The sequence below is a fragment of the Bufo bufo genome, chromosome 2 (assembly GCF_905171765.1).
Source record: "Bufo bufo chromosome 2, aBufBuf1.1, whole genome shotgun sequence".
In the NCBI taxonomy this organism is placed as follows: domain Eukaryota; kingdom Metazoa; phylum Chordata; class Amphibia; order Anura; family Bufonidae; genus Bufo; species Bufo bufo.
Window position 1 is genome coordinate 485,926,859 of NC_053390.1, and position 19,494 is coordinate 485,946,352.

Consider the following 19,494-nt stretch of genomic DNA (forward strand, 5'->3'; position numbering starts at 1 on the left):
CATTACCAGTAACCTCAATGAAATGGTCATCAGTCAGTCAATGTACAAATCAAATGAGTATTCACTCCTAATATGTCCTCTAGCACACATAGAAGAGGATGCAATGCAATAGTGTGTGATTGGAAGCGCGGGGGATTCAGGCTTTACTCTATGTGATTTCTGCCATTGTAGCTCTGTTGCTACAGCCTTTACTTTGGGAACTTGACTCTGCGTGGTCATCTATGTTCAGCCCTATGGATGACATATGGATTAAAAGCACCATGCATGACACCTCATCTATAAACACTAGATGGCACTGCTGACAGCCTCTTTTTCTATGGTCAGCCCTTAAGCAAAATCTATAGATACTATGGTGGCAAGGCCACTGGATGGGTATGGTGACCCCAACTCTCAGTTACCTATGAGGTAGCAGGCATAAAGGTGTATGGATACTATAGGGATTAATAGCACCATTGATATCACCATGCATGCAACCCCACCTATAAACACTAGATGGCAGTGCTGACAGCCTTTTTTTCTTTTCTACAGATAATTGAGTAACCGTGCCGTCAGTGGAAGTGGCTACCCGACTCTCATTACCAGTAACCTCAATGAAATGGTCATCAGTCAGTCAATGTACAAATCAAATGAGTATTCACTCCTAATATGTCCTCTAGCACACATAGAAGAGGATGCAATGCAATAGTGTGTGATTGGAAGCGCGGGGGATTCAGGCTTTACTCTATGTGATTTCTGCCATTGTAGCTCTGTTGCTACAGCCTTTACTTTGGGAACTTGACTCTGCGTGGTCATCTATGTTCAGCCCTATGGATGACATATGGATTAAAAGCACCATGCATGACACCTCATCTATAAACACTAGATGGCACTGCTGACAGCCTCTTTTTCTTTTCTACAGACAATTGAGTAACCGTGCCGTCAGTGGAAGTGGCTACCCGACTCTCATTACCAGTAACCTGAATGAAATGGTCATCAGTCAGTCAATGTACAAATCAAATGAGTATTCACTCCTAATATGTCAGCAGTGCCATCTATAAACACTAGATGGCACTGCTGACAGCCTCTTTTTCTTTTCTACAGACAATTGAGTAACCGTGCCGTCAGTGGAAGTGGCTACCCGACTCTCATTACCAGTAACCTGAATGAAATGGTCATCAGTCAGTCAATGTACAAATCAAATGAGTATTCACTCCTAATATGTCCTCTAGCACACATAGAAGAGGATGCAAAGCAATAGTGTGTGATTTGAAGCGCTGGGGATTCAGGCTTTACTCTATGTGATTTCTGCCATTGTAGCTCTGTTGCTACAGCCTTTACTTTGGGAACTTGACTCTGCGTGGTCATCTATGTTCAGCCCTATGGATGACATATGGATTAAAAGCACCATGCATGACACCTCATCTATAAACACTAGATGGCACTGCTGACAGCCTCTTTTTCTTTTCTACAGACAATTGAGTAACCGTGCCGTCAGTGGAAGTGGCTACCCGACTCTCATTACCAGTAACCTCAATGAAATGGTCATCAGTCAGTCAATGTACAAATCAAATGAGTATTCAATCCTAATATGTCCTCTAGCAGACATAGAAGAGGATGCAATGCAATAGTGTGTGATTTGAAGCCCTGGGGATTCAGGCTTTACTCTATGTGATTTCTGCCATTGTAGCTCTGTTGCTACAGCCTTTACTTTGGGAACTTGACTCTGCGTGGTCATCTATGTTCAGCCCTATGGATGACATATGGATTAAAAGCACCATGCATGACACCTCATCTATAAACACTAGATGGCACTGCTGATAGCCTCTTTTTCTTTTCTACAGACAATTGAGTAACCGTGCCGTCAGTGGAAGTGGCTACCCGACTCTCATTACCAGTAACCTGAATGAAATGGTCATCAGTCAGTCAATGTACAAATCAAATGAGTATTCACTCCTAATATGTCAGCAGTGCCATCTATAAACACTAGATGGCACTGCTGACAGCCTCTTTTTCTTTTCTACAGATAATTGAGTAACCGTGCCGTCAGTGGAAGTGGCTACCCGACTCTCATTACCAGTAACCTGAATGAAATGGTCATCAGTCAGTCAATGTACAAATCAAATGAGTATTCAATCCTAATATGTCCTCTAGCAGACATAGAAGAGGATGCAATGCAATAGTGTGTGATTTGAAGCCCTGGGGATTCAGGCTTTACTCTATGTGATTTCTGCCATTGTAGCTCTGTTGCTACAGCCTTTACTTTGGGAACTTGACTCTGCGTGGTCATCTATGTTCAGCCCTATGGATGACATATGGATTAAAAGCACCATGCATGACACCTCATCTATAAACACTAGATGGCACTGCTGATAGCCTCTTTTTCTTTTCTACAGACAATTGAGTAACCGTGCCGTCAGTGGAAGTGGCTACCCGACTCTCATTACCAGTAACCTCAATGAAATGGTCATCAGTCAGTCAATGTACAAATCAAATGAGTATTCAATCCTAATATGTCCTCTAGCAGACATAGAAGAGGATGCAATGCAATAGTGTGTGATTTGAAGCCCTGGGGATTCAGGCTTTACTCTATGTGATGTCTGCCATTGTAGCTCTGTTGCTACAGCCTTTACTTTGGGAACTTGACTCTGCGTGGTCATCTATGTTCAGCCCTATGGATGACATATGGATTAAAAGCACCATGCATGACACCTCATCTATAAACACTAGATGGCACTGCTGACAGCCTCTTTTTCTTTTCTACAGACAATTGAGTAACCGTGCCGTCAGTGGAAGTGGCTACCCGACTCTCATTACCAGTAACCTGAATGAAATGGTCATCAGTCAGTCAATGTACAAATCAAATGAGTATTCACTCCTAATATGTCAGCAGTGCCATCTATAAACACTAGATGGCACTGCTGACAGCCTCTTTTTCTTTTCTACAGATAATTGAGTAACCGTGCCGTCAGTGGAAGTGGCTACCCGACTCTCATTACCAGTAACCTGAATGAAATGGTCATCAGTCAGTCAATGTACAAATCAAATGAGTATTCAATCCTAATATGTCCTCTAGCAGACATAGAAGAGGATGCAATGCAATAGTGTGTGATTTGAAGCCCTGGGGATTCAGGCTTTACTCTATGTGATGTCTGCCATTGTAGCTCTGTTGCTACTGCCTTTACTTTGGGAACTTGACTCTGCGTGGTCATCTATGTTCAGCCCTATGGATGACATATGGATTAAAAGCACAATGCATGACACCTCATCTATAAACACTAGATGGCACTGCTGATAGCCTCTTTTTCTTTTCTACAGACAATTGAGTAACCGTGCCATCAGTGGAAGTGGCTACCCGACTCTCATTACCAGTAACCTGAATGAAATGGTCATCAGTCAGTCAATGTACAAATCAAATGAGTATTCACTCCTAATATGTCAGCAGTGCCATCTATAAACACTAGATGGCACTGCTGACAGCCTCTTTTTCTTTTCTACAGACAATTGAGTAACCGTGCCGTCAGTGGAAGTGGCTACCCGACTCTCATTACCAGTAACCTGAATGAAATGGTCATCAGTCAGTCAATGTACAAATCAAATGAGTATTCACTCCTAATATGTCAGCAGTGCCATCTATAAACACTAGATGGCACTGCTGACAGCCTCTTTTTCTTTTCTACAGACAATTGAGTAACCGTGCCGTCAGTGGAAGTGGCTACCCGACTCTCATTACCAGTAACCTGAATGAAATGGTCATCAGTCAGTCAATGTACAAATCAAATGAGTATTCACTCCTAATATGTCCTCTAGCACACATAGAAGAGGATGCAATGCAATAGTGTGTGATTTGAAGCCCTGGGGATTCAGGCTTTACTCTATGTGATTTCTGACATTCTAGCTGTGTGTGGTCATCTATGTTCAGCCCTATGGATGACATATGGATTAAAAGCACCATGCATGACACCTCATCTATAAACACTAGATGGCACTGCTGACAGCCTTTTTTTCTTTTCTACAGATAATTGAGTAACCGTGCCGTCAGTGGAAGTGGCTACCCGACTCTCATTACCAGTAACCTCAATGAAATGGTGATCAGTCAGTCAATGTACAAATCAAATGAGTATTCACTCCTAATATAGAAGAGGATGCAATGCAATAAATTAATATATAAAGAATTAAGTAAACTTTATTCCTTCAGTGAAAAAAAACGCTCAAAATCAGAATGGTCTTCTGGGGCTTTATCTGCTGACCTCATTCTCCCATCACCCACAATATGGAATCAGGTTGTTAAGTTTAAAACCATGCCCCTTTAATCAAGTTCTTTAATTAGAATCTTTACGCATTGATATCTATCTAAGACTCACCCATTGTTATAGACTGTGGGCCAGATTTATCATGACTCTGACGGCTCACTCCACTTTCACATATGGCTAAAATAAGTTTTAGCCAAGTCAGATTTATGATCGGCCCTTTAAGACTGTAATAAATGTGGTTTGACGGTAGCAGTTTATCCGTCAGTAAGCAGCTTTACAAAAGTCGCACATCTTTACGAAAATGTCGCACGTTTTTATGAAAAAGTCGCATGTTCTATTAAAAAGTCTCATAAGATAAGCATGGTCCTCACTGGAGTGAAATTGCCACTTTTTTGCGACTTTTTAAATAATCCCAATAGTAAATCTGTCTAGAAATTCATTTACATAAGAAAACACGCCCAATTTCAGAAAACTGGCGAGCATAGTGCAGAGCAGAAAAAAGTCGCAAAACCTAAAATATTGCGTCAGTGAGGACTATTAGGGCTCATGCACACGACCGTGTGCCGCCCGCATCAAGGACCCATTCACTTCAATGGGTCCAGGATCCAGGATATGAGTGCTACAGAGTGCTTCCATAGTGCTTCTGGCTGTGCCTCCACACTGCAAAAAACTTTAGTTTATAGCAAATGAATCATAATAAAATAGAAATTAATATATAAAGAATTAAGTAAACTTTATTCCTTCAGTGAAAAAAAACGCTCAAAATCAGAATGGTCTTCTCATGCTTTATCTGCTGACCTCATTTTACCATCACCCACAATATGGAATCAGGTTGTTAAGTTTAAAACCATGCCCCTTTAATCAAGTTCTCCAATTAGAATGTTTACACACTGATATTTATCTAAGACTCACCCATTGTTATAGACTGTGGGCCAGATTTATCATGACTCTGACGGCTCACTCCACTTTCACATATGGCTAAAGTAAGTTTTAGCCAAGTCAGATTTATGATCGGCCCTTTGAGACTGTAATAAATGTGGTTTGACGGTAGCAGTTTATCCGTCAGTAAGCAGCTTTACAAAAGTCGCACATCTTTATGAAAATGTCGCACGTTTTTATGAAAAAGTCGCATGTTCTATTAAAAAGTCTCATAAGATAAGCATGGTCCTCACTGGAGTGAAATTGCGACTTTTTTGCGACTTTTTAAATAATCCCAATAGTAAATCTGTCTAGAGATTCATTTACATAAGAAAACACGCCCAATTTCAGAAAACTGGCGAGCATAGTGCAGAGCAGAAAAAAGTCGCAAAACGTAAAATATTGCGTCAACAGTACCAGTGAGGACTATTAGGGCTCATGCACACGACCGTGTGCCGCCCGCATCAAGGACCCATTCACTTCAATGGGTCCAGGATCCGGGATATGAGTGCTACAGAGTGCTTCCATAGTGCTTCTGGCTGTGCCTCCGCACTGCAAAAAACTTTAGTTTATAGCAAATGAATCATAATAAAATAGAAATTAATATATAAAGAATTAAGTGAACTTTATTCCTTCAGTGAAAAAAAACGCTCAAAATCAGAATGGTCTTCTGATGCTTTATCTGCTGACCTCATTCTTCCATCACCCACAATATGGAATCAGGTTACGTTTAAAACCATGCCCCTTTAATCAAGTTGTCCAATTAGAATCTTTCCACACTGATATTTATCTAAGACTCACCCATTGTTATATAGACTGTGTGTCCAGGGTGCTCCCAGACAGTTTTTTGAACTTGCTGAAAAGGGAGCTCTCTAAACCTGTCTATGCTTTTTGGATAATTTTCCAACTTTTGCTATTTTCTTTTTGTGATTTACTTCATTTATAGATTTTGATTTTTTATATTCTTACATTTTGTCTATTGACAACTATTTCTGCAGTTTATTGTTTCGTTTCCAAAAGGGGAAATCTTTAGGATATTCAAGGAATAATCATGGAGTCTGTATCCAAAACGTAAGTACATGTATTTGTTATTAGTATGCATTTTAAAATAGACTAAAGTTGTATGTAAAATATGTGTTTTTGCTTTGATTCAAATTTTGAGGGCTAATGTTTTGTTTGATGATCTATACCAGTGGTGGGCAAACTTTTTGGTCAACTGAGCCAAGCTAGCTATTTGCGGTCCGCAGCACAGGCACGGCGCCCTTACATTCCTGGGCATGAGCCCAGAGTGTTTTTACATACTTTTATATGTACTTTCTTTTATTTGGATCTTGATTATTATTTCATTTTATCTTTATCATTTTTTACTTTTATTAAACTTGTGAGCACCGTGGGGATCTAAGCTCCTGGCAGAGTGTTGGGGCGGCATATTCTGAGCTCTATGTGTATATAATTGTAGCAATGGTCTATTGAGACCTGAAATCCCTATAGGGGTCCCTAACAAATGTTAAAATTTTTGTCTTTATTATTTAATGGACAAAACACACTATAAAGAAAAAACAATTCACTTTAAAATTATCAGTGTAACAGTGTACACGCGGGGTTGTGTGATTACAATTGCAAGGTGAGATAACATACACAGTATATTTGATGGGATCCCTTGATAGGGTATATCCCCCCCCCCCTAAATGTATGGGATGGTATTACCACTGGCAGTTACTAGTTCAAAATACTGACAGTGGATCAACTGCAGGGGCACTGGTGAGTATGTCTCTCCTGCCAATGTTCACTGCTATCTGGTCCCTAGATCAGGGTTACCAAGCAGCTAGCATAATTGCTGGTCCCCTATATTGGGTGGCTGTTTCTCTCAGCCGCAGGGCTAACACAATGTCACCAGTCTCCCTAGCCACTGTTTGACTCCTTTCTTGCACTGATTTCAAACTGCGCTCCTTCCTCTATTGCTGTGTCATAGAGGCATCAATTTCACTGTGGTCAAATTCCTATGCTGTCACACTCTCCTTATCTACTCGGCTGATTGCCGCCGCATGCTAGTAACAATTCCCTTACGCTGTACACTGCAGTGCCCCTGTAGTTGATCCACTGTCAGTATTTTGAACTAGTAACTGCCAGTGGTAATACCATCCCATACCTTTAGGGGGGAGGAGATATACCCTATCAAGGGATCCCATCAAATATACTGTGTATGTTATCTCACCTTGCAATTGTAATCACACAACCCCGCGTGTACACTGTTACACTGATAATTTTAAAGTGAATTGTTTTTTCTTTATAGTGTGTTTTGTCCATTAAATAATAAAGACAAAAATTTTAACATTTGTTAGGGACCCCTATATGGATTTCAGGTCTCAATAGACCATTGCTACAATTATATAAATATCCCGAGGGTCTCTAAAAGGGACTTTGATTAAACTATGTGTATATAAGCTCCTGTCAGTTCAGTTTGTGGAGGAAGGAGTTTTTTCCATTTCACAGTATGGGATATATAATTTACATCTTAATAGTACTGGTGTTTTTGCATGTGGCAATGCTCATGTTATTATCATGAAGTTGTATTATTCTAGCATGACACCTTCTAACAAAAAACTAGGAATTATCATATCTTAAAGGTGGCAAAATTTCACACTTATTCAGGGAGCGGTTTCTGTTCACACCTACCCCTCCCTATTGCAGTGGTGGGCCAAAAATACCAACCTTATTCCATCAGTGAAAACAAAAACAGAATTTATCTTGTGGGTCACCAAAACTTTAGTTTATTGCAATTAAATCATAATAAAATAGAAATTAATATATAAAAAAATTAAGTAAACTTTATTCCTTCAGTGAATAAAATCACTCATAATCTGAATGGTCTTCTGGGGCTTTATCTGCTGACCTCATTCTCCCCTCACCCCCAATATGGAACCAAGTTGCTAAGTTTAAAACATGCCCCTTTAATCAAGTTGTCCAATTAGAATATTTACACATTGATCTTTATCTAAGACATACACACATTGTTAAATAACTTGCTGTAAAAGCTGCTCTCTAAACCATTTATAGATCTTTTTGTGATTTATGTTTTGATTCCTATTGTGAGGGCTATTTTTTTTCTAAGGTCCTGGGGCAGGGGTTCCACAGGAATTAATGTGCAAAAAAAATAAAAAATTAATAAAAATAAACTATTTTTTTTGTCTTTAAACAGCAAAAACAGAACTCCACAGACATGCCCTGTCTGCTATAGACCACACAAGATTCTCTCAACACATCTGAAAAGAAAGTGTATGAGACTGAGCACAGATGAAGCCAGGAAAGCGGCATTAGAATCGGCCAAGAAGACCCTGGTCAATATAGCATCGAAGGGCACTACCATTTCTTACGATGAGATCATGTCTCTAGGATCTCTGGAAAAAGTTGTACCTTTTCTAGAGGACAGAGGCTTTATAATATCAGACAAGCCGGCTTCAAACAGGTATGTGCTACCTCATTGCCTATCGTCTCATGTGTGAGTCCATCCCAGTACCCAAATTCATATTTTATATTTTATATATTATAGGAATGTCAGACAAGAGATAACACCTACCTCTGTGTCTGCTGCCACCTCCACATTGCAAGCAGTGGCCTCTCAAGTACAGCCACTTCACACGGAAGACGACGAGGACACATTCCAACCTCAAGAAGATTTGGAGGTCGCACATGGCAATGTGGAGCCTGAAGAAGAAATTGAGGATGTGCCAGCCGAGACCGAGGACCAAGATATAGAAGAGAGAGACAGCATTCCAGAAGAAGACCACGAGGAAGGACAAGAAAGAAGACAAGATGAAGAAATTGAGGAAATTGATAACCTCGATAGTGAGACACAGAGGTCAGTGTTTTGCGACAGCCTATGTCTTCTCAGTATTGGTAAAATGTCTTTAGTCTAACTATTGCATTTTCCTTCTGAATTATAGAATCCTACAGACAAAATGGACAGTGAATACAAGAAAGAAGATGATGGCTGAAGGGTTGTACCAACGTCATTCATTAGACAACCCAATGCTGAAGGGCTTTGCCTCCTATCTGAAGGACACTTTGAAGGTCAATAATTATAAACAGGAGGTTGAAGATGTTGCAAGGTTCCTTTTTTACATGAACCCAAAGACCGTAAACCTACAGTTCGTGAAGGATGTGGAAAAGGCCAACGCCTTCTTTACCAAGCTGAGGGATTTGAATCTTGCAAACCAGACCATCTTCAACTACCTGAAACATGTCCGGAGGTTTATGACCTATCAGCTAAGATCCACCAACCTCTTTACCAAACATCCAAATTTGTATAAGTCCTGCGAATTCTTTCACAAGGTGACCGATGACATACAAAAGAGGTTGTCAAAGGGCATTTCTAGAGAGGTTGTCAGCAAACGGTGAGCTATTCTCTCTCTCTCTCTGTACATATATACATACAGTAATATATGCTTATTTTATATAGTAATATCATATGTATCTTATTTTTAGGTACCAGGCATTGACAACCACTTCAAAGACACCCCAGGAATGTCGCAGGCTTCTAGATGTGGCAAAACCATCATTCTCACAGTGTTTCAAGGATGTCCAAGGTAGAAACACTGATCGAGAAACATATCTAGAAATTCTTTATTATTTGGAGGCCCTGCTTATATTGAAACATCTACAACGACCAGGGGTAGTGCAAAATATGACCGTGAGTAACTTTTTCATCCTCTTTCTTTATTCTTATTGTTGGTTTGCTTTTGTGTCCATTAAACTTTTCTAACTCTTGGCTCTTAGGTTTCTGAGTGGAAAGAACGAATCTCCCACACATATAATGGGGAAGATCTTGCTATAGTCGGTGTTAAGTTACACAAGACAGCTTCACAACAAGTGGCTACTTTTGTACTAAACAAGGAGGAAGAAATGGTAAGCTTTCTCTAAGGTTATAGGTTAACATAATATTGAAATAAGGCATTTTAATAATTTCTCATGCCTTTTTTTTATAAACCCCCTCCCCCCCCCCACAGTGGTTTAAAGTCTACTTTGAAAAAGCTAGACCAAAGTTGCTACAGAAAGACTCTCCAAAGGATACATTCTTCATATCGACCTCTGGAAAAGAGATTTATAACGTTTCCAATGACATCATGCGGTACCACAAGAAGTAAGATTAAAAAAAAATCACTTATCATTTTCAAAGTGTAAATATAGTGTAATATCTTATGTGTTTACCATTTTCTTTTTAATCCTAGATTCAAACTTCCCAACATCTCTAGCCAGCTTGTCAGGAGGGTTTGTGAAACTTGGACCATTCCTCATTATTCAGACTCCGAAAAGAATATGTTTTCAAAATATCTGGCACATACCAACCTCACGGCCGAACGAAGCTATAGGGAGAAGACGCTAACGGATATTTGCCATGGCTACCAACTAGTAATACAAGCAGGGCAAGTGACGAGTGATGAGCCACAAGCCAGCACCTCAAGGTACTTGATTGTTGAAGTAAAAACAATTATTGCTCTGCAACCTTGATTACTAAGTAATTTGCATTTTATCTGTTTCCTATGCAGACATCTGGATCCAGAAGAACATCGAGAAAGCCAGGATGATCACAGTGAGCAAGACGAGGACATCACTTCCCAGAACACCTCAAGGTACTTGATTGTGGGAGTAAAAACAATTCTTGCTTTGCAATATTGATTGCTAAGCCCTTTGTGTTTTATATGTTTCCTATAAAGAAATCGGGATTCTGAAGATCGTCAGGCAAGCCAGGATGAAGACTCTACTTCAAAGGATGAGAACAGCAACGAAGACGAGGACATCACTTCCCAGGACACAATCAGTGACGAGGATGATACTGGCTGGACTTCAAGGTGAATAGACTGTCCAAATAATATCATTGTGTTTGCTAATGAGTGAATGCTTTCCATGATTGTATATTAACGTTCATTTATGTTTTATTGCAGAGCACCAACTCCCTCAGTGCCAGCGATGTCAACAAGGTCCTGTGGGAAAAGTCAGACAGCACCAGCAAGCTCTAGCAGGTAACTAAACCACACATTGATTTATTTTATTTATAATCACAAATTTTCCACTGAATGTTCTGATATCAGGTTATAAAAGACTGAATTGACTGTCCAAATAATATCTTTTTTTTTTTTTTGCTAATTAGTGGATGCTTTCTATCATTGCATATTAATGTTCATTTATGTTTTATTGCAGAGAAAAGACTCCCTCATTGCCAGCGCTCTCAACAAGGTCCCATGGGCAGAGGCAGACAGCACCAACAAGATCTAGCCGGTAACTATACCAAACATTGATTGATTTCATTTAGTGGATAATCACAAATCTTCCAGTGAATGTCCTGATATCAGGTTATAATGTTGGACTTTCTTCTTTCTTTTTCCTCAGAAGGACTAAATATTGCCGGAGAAGTACTCGACTTCGAAGATAACGACCTTCTATAGTCCAGCCAAGGGCTATATTTTACGCACTGTTTTATAAAAATACCAACAGTGTTTTGATGTTGTTTATGTTTTTTAGGTTTATGCTTTCTATGATTGCATATTAATGTTCATTTATGTTTTATTGCAGAGCAAAAACACCCTCATTGTCAGCGATGTGAACGAGGTCCGGGAGGCAGAGGCAGACAGCATCAGCAAGCTCTAGTATATACCAGACATTGATTGATTTTATTAGGTGCATAATCATAAATCTTCAAGTGGATGTTCTGATATCAGGTTGTAACGTTGGACTTTCTTCTTTCTTTCTTTTTCCTCAGAAGGACTGAAGATTGCGGGAGAAGTACTCAACTTTGAAGATGATAAGCTTCCATAGTCCAACCATGGACTATAATTTACGCGCTACGTTGTATACAAACGCACACTGTTTTACTGTAATATATGGACTACTTCCTATCCTGGGAACCCATCTGTTTAGGAAGTGCATGAAGCGCATAGCAGCGATGATGAGAGATCAAGACAACCCTGACAGAGGCCAAAATAAAGTTGGTCAATGATGTATCATGGTGCTTGCTATGAGGATCGCTGAGCTGTTATGAGACAAAAATGCAAGGAAAATATGATTGGGTTCCTAAGGAAAGACAGATTATTCATCTCTATCTATATTCATTTATTAGGTTACTATAGGTTACTGATGGGGTTTGATGAATAAATACAATTTCATTATTTTTGGCAATATGATAATGGGGTTTGTTGGGGGTTTGAGATAATGGTGTTTGTTTAATAAATGCACTTTCATAATTTTTTGGTGTCTTGGATAATGAGGATTGATCAATAAATATATTCTTTTTTATTAAACACTTTGTGTCTGGAAGTTTGTTAGGGCACATTTAGGATAATGGGTTTAGGTATATGGAGGGTCACTTTATGGAAATCTCGTAGCTCTATATCTCCTCTATTAACCCTGATAATATGAGCTTCCTAACCCCAAAGTTGGCTGCTGCACAGGACATCAATGGGGGGTCACTTTATGGAAATCTCTTCCCTGAAAATGTAAATCCTAGGCCTACTAAATAACCCCGAATTTGACCTGCTTCCATTCCTCAAAGGAAGAACCCACAGACAAGCTTCAGTGCTCATCCTGTACCCCCATATATCCTCTCTTAACCCTGAAAATATGAGCTTCCTAACCCCAAAGAAGGCTGCTGGACAGGACATCAATGGGGGGTCACTTTATGGAAATCTCTTTCCTAAAAAGGTAAATCCTAGGCCTACTAAATAACCCCAAATTTGACCTACTTCCATTCCTCAAAGGAAGTACCCACAGACAAGCTTTAGTGCCCATCCTGTATCCCCATATCTCCTCTATTAACCCTGCAAATATGAGCTTCCTAACCCCAAAGAGGGCTAGTGGAAAGGACATCAATGTGCGGTCACTTTATGGAAATCTCATCCCTGAAAAGGCAAATCCTAGGCCTACGAAATATCCCCGAATTTGACCTGCTTCCATTCCTCAAAGGAATAACCCACAGACAAGCTTCAGTGCTCATCCTGTACCCCCATATCTCCTTTATTAACCCTGAAAATATGAGCTTCCTAACCCCAAATAGGGCTGCTGGACAGGACATCAATGGGGGGTCACTTTATGGAAATCTCTTTCCTAAAAAGGTAAATCCAAGGCCTACTAAATAACCCCAAATTTGACCTGCTTCCATTCCTCAAAGGAAGGACCCACAGACAAGCTTTAGTGCCCATCCTGTACCCCCATATCTCCTCTATTTACCCTGCAAATATGAGCTTCCTAACCCCAAAGAGGGCTAGTGGAAAGGACATCAATGTGTGGTCACTTTATGGAAATCTCATCCCTGAAAAGGCAAATCCTAGGCCTACGAAATATCCCCGAATTTGACCTGCTTCCATTCCTCAAAGGAATAACCCACAGACAAGCTTCAGTGCTCATCCTGTACCCCCATATCTCCTTTATTAACCCTGAAAATATGAGCTTCCTAACCCCAAATAGGGTTGCTGGACAGGACATCAATGGGGGGTCACTTTATGGAAATCTCTTTCCTAAAAAGGTAAATCCAAGGCCTACTAAATAACCCCAAATTTGACCTGCTTCCATTCCTCAAAGGAAGGACCCACAGACAAGCTTTAGTGCCCATCCTGTACCCCCATATCTCCTCTATTTACCCTGCAAATATGAGCTTCCTAACCCCAAAGAGGGCTAGTGGAAAGGACATCAATGTGTGGTCACTTTATGGAAATCTCATCCCTGAAAAGGCAAATCCTAGGCCTACGAAATATCCCCGAATTTGACCTGCTTCCATTCCTCAAAGGAATAACCCACAGACAAGCTTCAGTGCTCATCCTGTACCCCCATATCTCCTTTATTAACCCTGAAAATATGAGCTTCCTAACCCCAAATAGGGTTGCTGGACAGGACATCAATGGGGGGTCACTTTATGGAAATCTCTTTCCTAAAAAGGTAAATCCAAGGCCTACTAAATAACCCCAAATTTGACCTGCTTCCATTCCTCAAAGGAAGGACCCACAGACAAGCTTTAGTGCCCATCCTGTACCCCCATATCTCCTCTATTTACCCTGCAAATATGAGCTTCCTAACCCCAAAGAGGGCTAGTGGAAAGGACATCAATGTGTGGTCACTTTATGGAAATCTCATCCCTGAAAAGGCAAATCCTAGGCCTACGAAATATCCCCGAATTTGACCTGCTTCCATTCCTCAAAGGAATAACCCACAGACAAGCTTCAGTGCTCATCCTGTACCCCCATATCTCCTCTATTTACCCTGCAAATATGAGCTTCCTAACCCCAAAGAGGGCTAGTGGAAAGGACATCAATGTGTGGTCACTTTATGGAAATCTCATCCCTGAAAAAGCAAATCCTAGGCCTTCGAAATATCCCCGAATTTGACCTGCTTCCATTCCTCAAAGGAATAACCCACAGACAAGCTTCAGTGCTCATCCTGTACCCCCATATCTCCTTTATTAACCCTGAAAATATGAGCTTCCTAACCCCAAAGAGGGCTAGTGGAAAGGACATCAATGTGTGGTCACTTTATGGAAATCTCATCCCTGAAAAAGCAAATCCAAGGCCTACGAAATATCCCCGAATTTGACCTGCTTCCATTCCTCAAAGGAATAACCCACAGACAAGCTTCAGTGCTCATCCTGTACCCCCATATCTCCTTTATTAACCCTGAAAATATGAGCTTCCTAACCCCAAATAGGGTTGCTGGACAGGACATCAATGGGGGGTCACTTTATGGAAATCTCTTTCCTAAAAAGGTAAATCCAAGGCCTACTAAATAACCCCAAATTTGACCTGCTTCCATTCCTCAAAGGAAGGACCCACAGACAAGCTTTAGTGCCTATCCTGTACCCCCATATCTCCTCTATTTACCCTGCAAATATGAGCTTCCTAACCCCAAAGAGGGCTAGTGGAAAGGACATCAATGTGTGGTCACTTTATGGAAATCTCATCCCTGAAAAGGCAAATCCTAGGCCTACGAAATATCCCCGAATTTGACCTGCTTCCATTCCTCAAAGGAATAACCCACAGACAAGCTTCAGTGCTCATCCTGTACCCCCATATCTCCTTTATTAACCCTGAAAATATGAGCTTCCTAACCCCAAATAGGGTTGCTGGACAGGACATCAATGGGGGGTCACTTTATGGAAATCTCTTTCCTAAAAAGGTAAATCCAAGGCCTACTAAATAACCCCAAATTTGACCTGCTTCCATTCCTCAAAGAATGTTAATATTTCTTTCTATGTTTTATAGATTTGGATTGCAAACAGTGACCAGTCAAATGGTCAGACGGAATGCCGAAACCTTTGTGTCCTCAAAATGCAAAGAGAGCAATGAGAGAAATATATTTTCAAAATATCTTTCTCATTCTAATCACACGGCTGAACGTGTCTATCGGGAAAAGATTATGGACGACATGGTGAAAGCATCAGAGATGCCAATGGTATACTGCCGAGAGAAGGAGGATAATCCTACCACCTCCAAGTAAGTAGCTAAACAGTAATATGTTTACATTATTTCCCCTTTGCAAAGCCTATGTTTGTCTATTTTTTTATCACCTTTATTAAAATCTGTGTCTCTTCTTCAGAACTGAAGTTGTGGAAAAACATGTAACCTTGCCTGTTATAAGATCGAAAGAGGACGAGTTTGAAAAATTCATTGAAAAGTATCCTCTCAGTGTGGAGAAGGACGCACCCCCTCAAAAAATATGCCTTGCTGAGTCTGCCGTCCATGGGCAACATTTATATGGCAGGTGGAGGAAATTGCAGAACAGGATGCGAGTGCACTATATAATCGGTAAGATTAACATAACCCTAATGCAATAGTTTACCTCAGGAGGTAAACATAGCAGGAACAGTGGATAGCCTCCTTCACATCAAAGCCTTAATACATTATTTGATTTATTATTGACAGGATTGCTTCAAGATCATCGGCCAAGTGAAGAGGAGGTGAGGAAATGCATTGGACTGCAGCTATGGAAGAACAACCTACCAAGGATAAAAGACATTTTAGAGCAATGGAGGAAGAAGTAATTTCAGTGGAAGCAGTGACATTTGTTTTTTGTTGTATTTATTTGCTGTGGTTTGGCATGATGGGGTTTGATGAATAAATATAATTTCATTATTTTTGGGAATATGATAATGGGGTTTGTTGGGGGTTTGAGATAATGGTGTCTGTTTAATAAATGCACTTTCATAATTTTTGGTGTCTTGGATAATGAGGTTTGATCAATAAATATATTCTTTTTTATTAAAAAAATTTTGTCTGGAAGTTTATTAGGGCACATTTAGGGTAATGGGTTTAGGTTAGGGATAGCAGGTAAATATTAATGGGGTTTTTTAGAAATTACACAGACTTCGCAGAGAGACCAATCATTGGTGGGGATCATACTGACATGCTGCAGGGATAAAATTAGCTACCATAAAACCTCAAAACACACCTCAACTGCTATAGAACATCATAACACATGCCTAAGCTACAGCATAACGTCAAAATACACACCTTAGCTATTACAGAACCACATAATACACACCATACCTCAGCTGCTGTAAAACCTCACAATACACACCTTGGCGGCTCCAAGCCTCATAACACACACCTTATCTGCTACAGAACCTGATAATTGGCTGGGCATGACGGTTCGAGACCCCTGGGTCTCAGCGTCATGTGACACGAGAGGGGGCCCCCCTTTTGGACACCTCCCGGAAGAAGGTAGAGAGACCCCGGGAGGTGGGCAGGGTGTTTTGATCCCACCATCAGTTCCATGACATCCGCTGTGTCGACTGGAGGAAAGACTTCCACAGAGGTAGGGGGGATTTTGGAAATGTCTACTCAGGAAAGGAGCACCGAAATCGGGTCAACATAATCTGAATTTCCCCCTCTGCCATTCCCGGAGGGAAGGTGGTACAGACAAGGTGGAGGTCTCCTCTTGGAGCCCAAGTCCCCCTTTACCATCCCTGCAAGTCTTGGATCCCTAGATTGAAAGAAGGGCTCTGGGCTGAACTTCCATGATTCAGGGGGACTTTGTGCAAAATGTATCCAGGGGTTATGGAAGTCAATTCGGGTAACAAGGTCCGACTTTGACCCGCCGGGCTGAACTTCCATAAGGGTGTCCGTTTGGCCGTTTTGAGAAAGAGAACCAGCTATGAGATCAAACCTGGCTGTCTCTTACCGACAGCAGTTCCAGAGCCTGGGCAGGACGGCTCGAGACCCCTGGGTCTCAGCGTCATGTGACACGAGAGGGGGCCCCCCTTTCCAACACCTCCCGGAAGAAGGTAGAGAGACCCTGGGGGGTGGACAGGGTGATTTGATCCCACCATCAGTTCCATGACATCCGAGGTGTCGGCTGGGAGGCAAGACTTCCACAGATTCAGGGGGGATTTTTGGAAATGTCTGCCCAGGAAAGGAGCACAGTAGGCGGGTAAGAATTTCTGATTTCCCCCCTCTGCCATTCCCAGAGGGAAGGTGGTACAGACAAGCTGGAGGTCTCCTCTCGGAGCCCAAGTCCCCTTCTACCATCCCTGCAAGTCTGGGATCCCTAGCTCCAAGGGAAGCCGCCGGGCTGAACTTCCATGGATGTGGGGGACTTTGTGCAAAATGTATCCAGGGGCTATGGAAGTCAAATCGGGTAACATTTTCCGATTTTGCCCCTCTGCCATTCATGGAGGGAAGATGGTAGAGACAAGCTGGAGGTCTCCTCTTGGAGCCCAAGTCCCCTTCTACCATCCCTGCAAGTCTGGGATCCCTACCTTGAAAGGAAGCCGCTGGACATCAATGTGTGGTCACTTTATGGAAATCTCATCCCTGAAAAGGCAAATCCTAGGCCTACGAAATATCCCCGAATTTGACCTGCTTCCATTCCTCAAAGGAATAACCCACAGACAAGCTTCAGTGCTCATCCTGTACCCCCATATCTCCTTTATTAACCCTGAAAATATGAGCTTCCTAACCCCAAATAGGGTTGCTGGACAGGACATCAATGGGGGGTCACTTTATGGAAATCTCTTTCCTAAAAAGGTAAATCCAAGGCCTACTAAATAACCCCAAATTTGACCTGCTTCCATTCCTCAAAGGAAGGACCCACAGACAAGCTTTAGTGCCCATCCTGTACCCCCATATCTCCTCTATTTACCCTGCAAATATGAGCTTCCTAACCCCAAAGAGGGCTAGTGGAAAGGACATCAATGTGTGGTCACTTTATGGAAATCTCATCCCTGAAAAAGCAAATCCTAGGCCTACGAAATATCCCCGAATTTGACCTGCTTCCATTCCTCAAAGGAATAACCCACAGACAAGCTTCAGTGCTCATCCTGTACCCCCATATCTCCTTTATTAACCCTGAAAATATGAGCTTCCTAACCCCAAATAGGGTTGCTGGACAGGACATCAATGGGGGGTCACTTTATGGAAATCTCTTTCCTAAAAAGGTAAATCCAAGGCCTACTAAATAACCCCAAATTTGACCTGCTTCCATTCCTCAAAGGAAGGACCCACAGACAAGCTTTAGTGCCCATCCTGTACCCCCATATCTCCTCTATTTACCCTGCAAATATGAGCTTCCTAACCCCAAAGAGGGCTAGTGGAAAGGACATCAATGTGTGGTCACTTTATGGAAATCTCATCCCTGAAAAGGCAAATCCTAGGCCTACGAAATATCCCCGAATTTGACCTGCTTCCATTCCTCAAAGGAATAACCCACAGACAAGCTTCAGTGCTCATCCTGTACCCCCATATCTCCTCTATTTACCCTGCAAATATGAGCTTCCTAACCCCAAAGAGGGCTAGTGGAAAGGACATCAATGTGTGGTCACTTTATGGAAATCTCATCCCTGAAAAAGCAAATCCTAGGCCTTCGAAATATCCCCGAATTTGACCTGCTTCCATTCCTCAAAGGAATAACCCACAGACAAGCTTCAGTGCTCATCCTGTACCCCCATATCTCCTTTATTAACCCTGAAAATATGAGCTTCCTAACCCCAAATAGGGTTGCTGGACAGCACATCAATGGGGGGTCACTTTATGGAAATCTCTTTCCTAAAAAGGTAAATCCAAGGCCTACTAAATAACCCCAAATTTGACCTGCTTCCATTCCTCAAAGGAAGGACCCACAGACAAGCTTTAGTGCCCATCCTGTACCCCCATATCTCCTCTATTTACCCTGCAAATATGAGCTTCCTAACCCCAAAGAGGGCTAGTGGAAAGGACATCAATGTGTGGTCACTTTATGGAAATCTCATCCCTGAAAAGGCAAATCCTAGGCCTACGAAATATCCCCGAATTTGACCAGCTTCCATTCCTCAAAGGAATAACCCACAGACAAGCTTCAGTGCTCATCCTGTACCCCCATATCTCCTTTATTA

The 19,494-nt window shown here is 41.4% G+C and overlaps 1 protein-coding gene across 1 annotated transcript; it reads left to right on the plus strand.

Annotated features, from left to right (window-relative positions):
- Positions 1 to 5,825: 5,825 nt before the first annotated feature.
- On the plus strand, positions 5,826 to 12,389 carry LOC120989574. The gene is made up of 14 exons (XM_040417767.1): positions 5,826 to 6,218; positions 8,347 to 8,613; positions 8,698 to 9,006; positions 9,092 to 9,541; positions 9,633 to 9,837; positions 9,924 to 10,052; positions 10,154 to 10,287; positions 10,376 to 10,609; positions 10,694 to 10,777; positions 10,862 to 10,996; positions 11,090 to 11,167; positions 11,346 to 11,423; positions 11,535 to 11,791; positions 11,905 to 12,389. The coding sequence occupies exons 1-13, from the start codon at positions 6,199 to 6,201 to the stop codon at positions 11,575 to 11,577; spliced, it is 2,166 nt and encodes a 721-aa protein (XP_040273701.1). The 5' UTR covers positions 5,826 to 6,198; the 3' UTR covers positions 11,578 to 11,791; positions 11,905 to 12,389.
- The last annotated feature ends 7,105 nt before the right edge of the window (positions 12,390 to 19,494 follow it).

Coding starts and splice junctions, on each gene's coding strand:
- LOC120989574 (XM_040417767.1), top strand. CDS start 6,199: ATGGAGTCTGTATCCAAAAC. Junction 10,997..11,089: donor GATACTGGCTGGACTTCAAG/GTGAATAGACTG, acceptor GTTTTATTGCAG/AGCACCAACTCCCTCAGTGC. Junction 11,424..11,534: donor GCACCAACAAGATCTAGCCG/GTAACTATACCA, acceptor CTTTTTCCTCAG/AAGGACTAAATATTGCCGGA.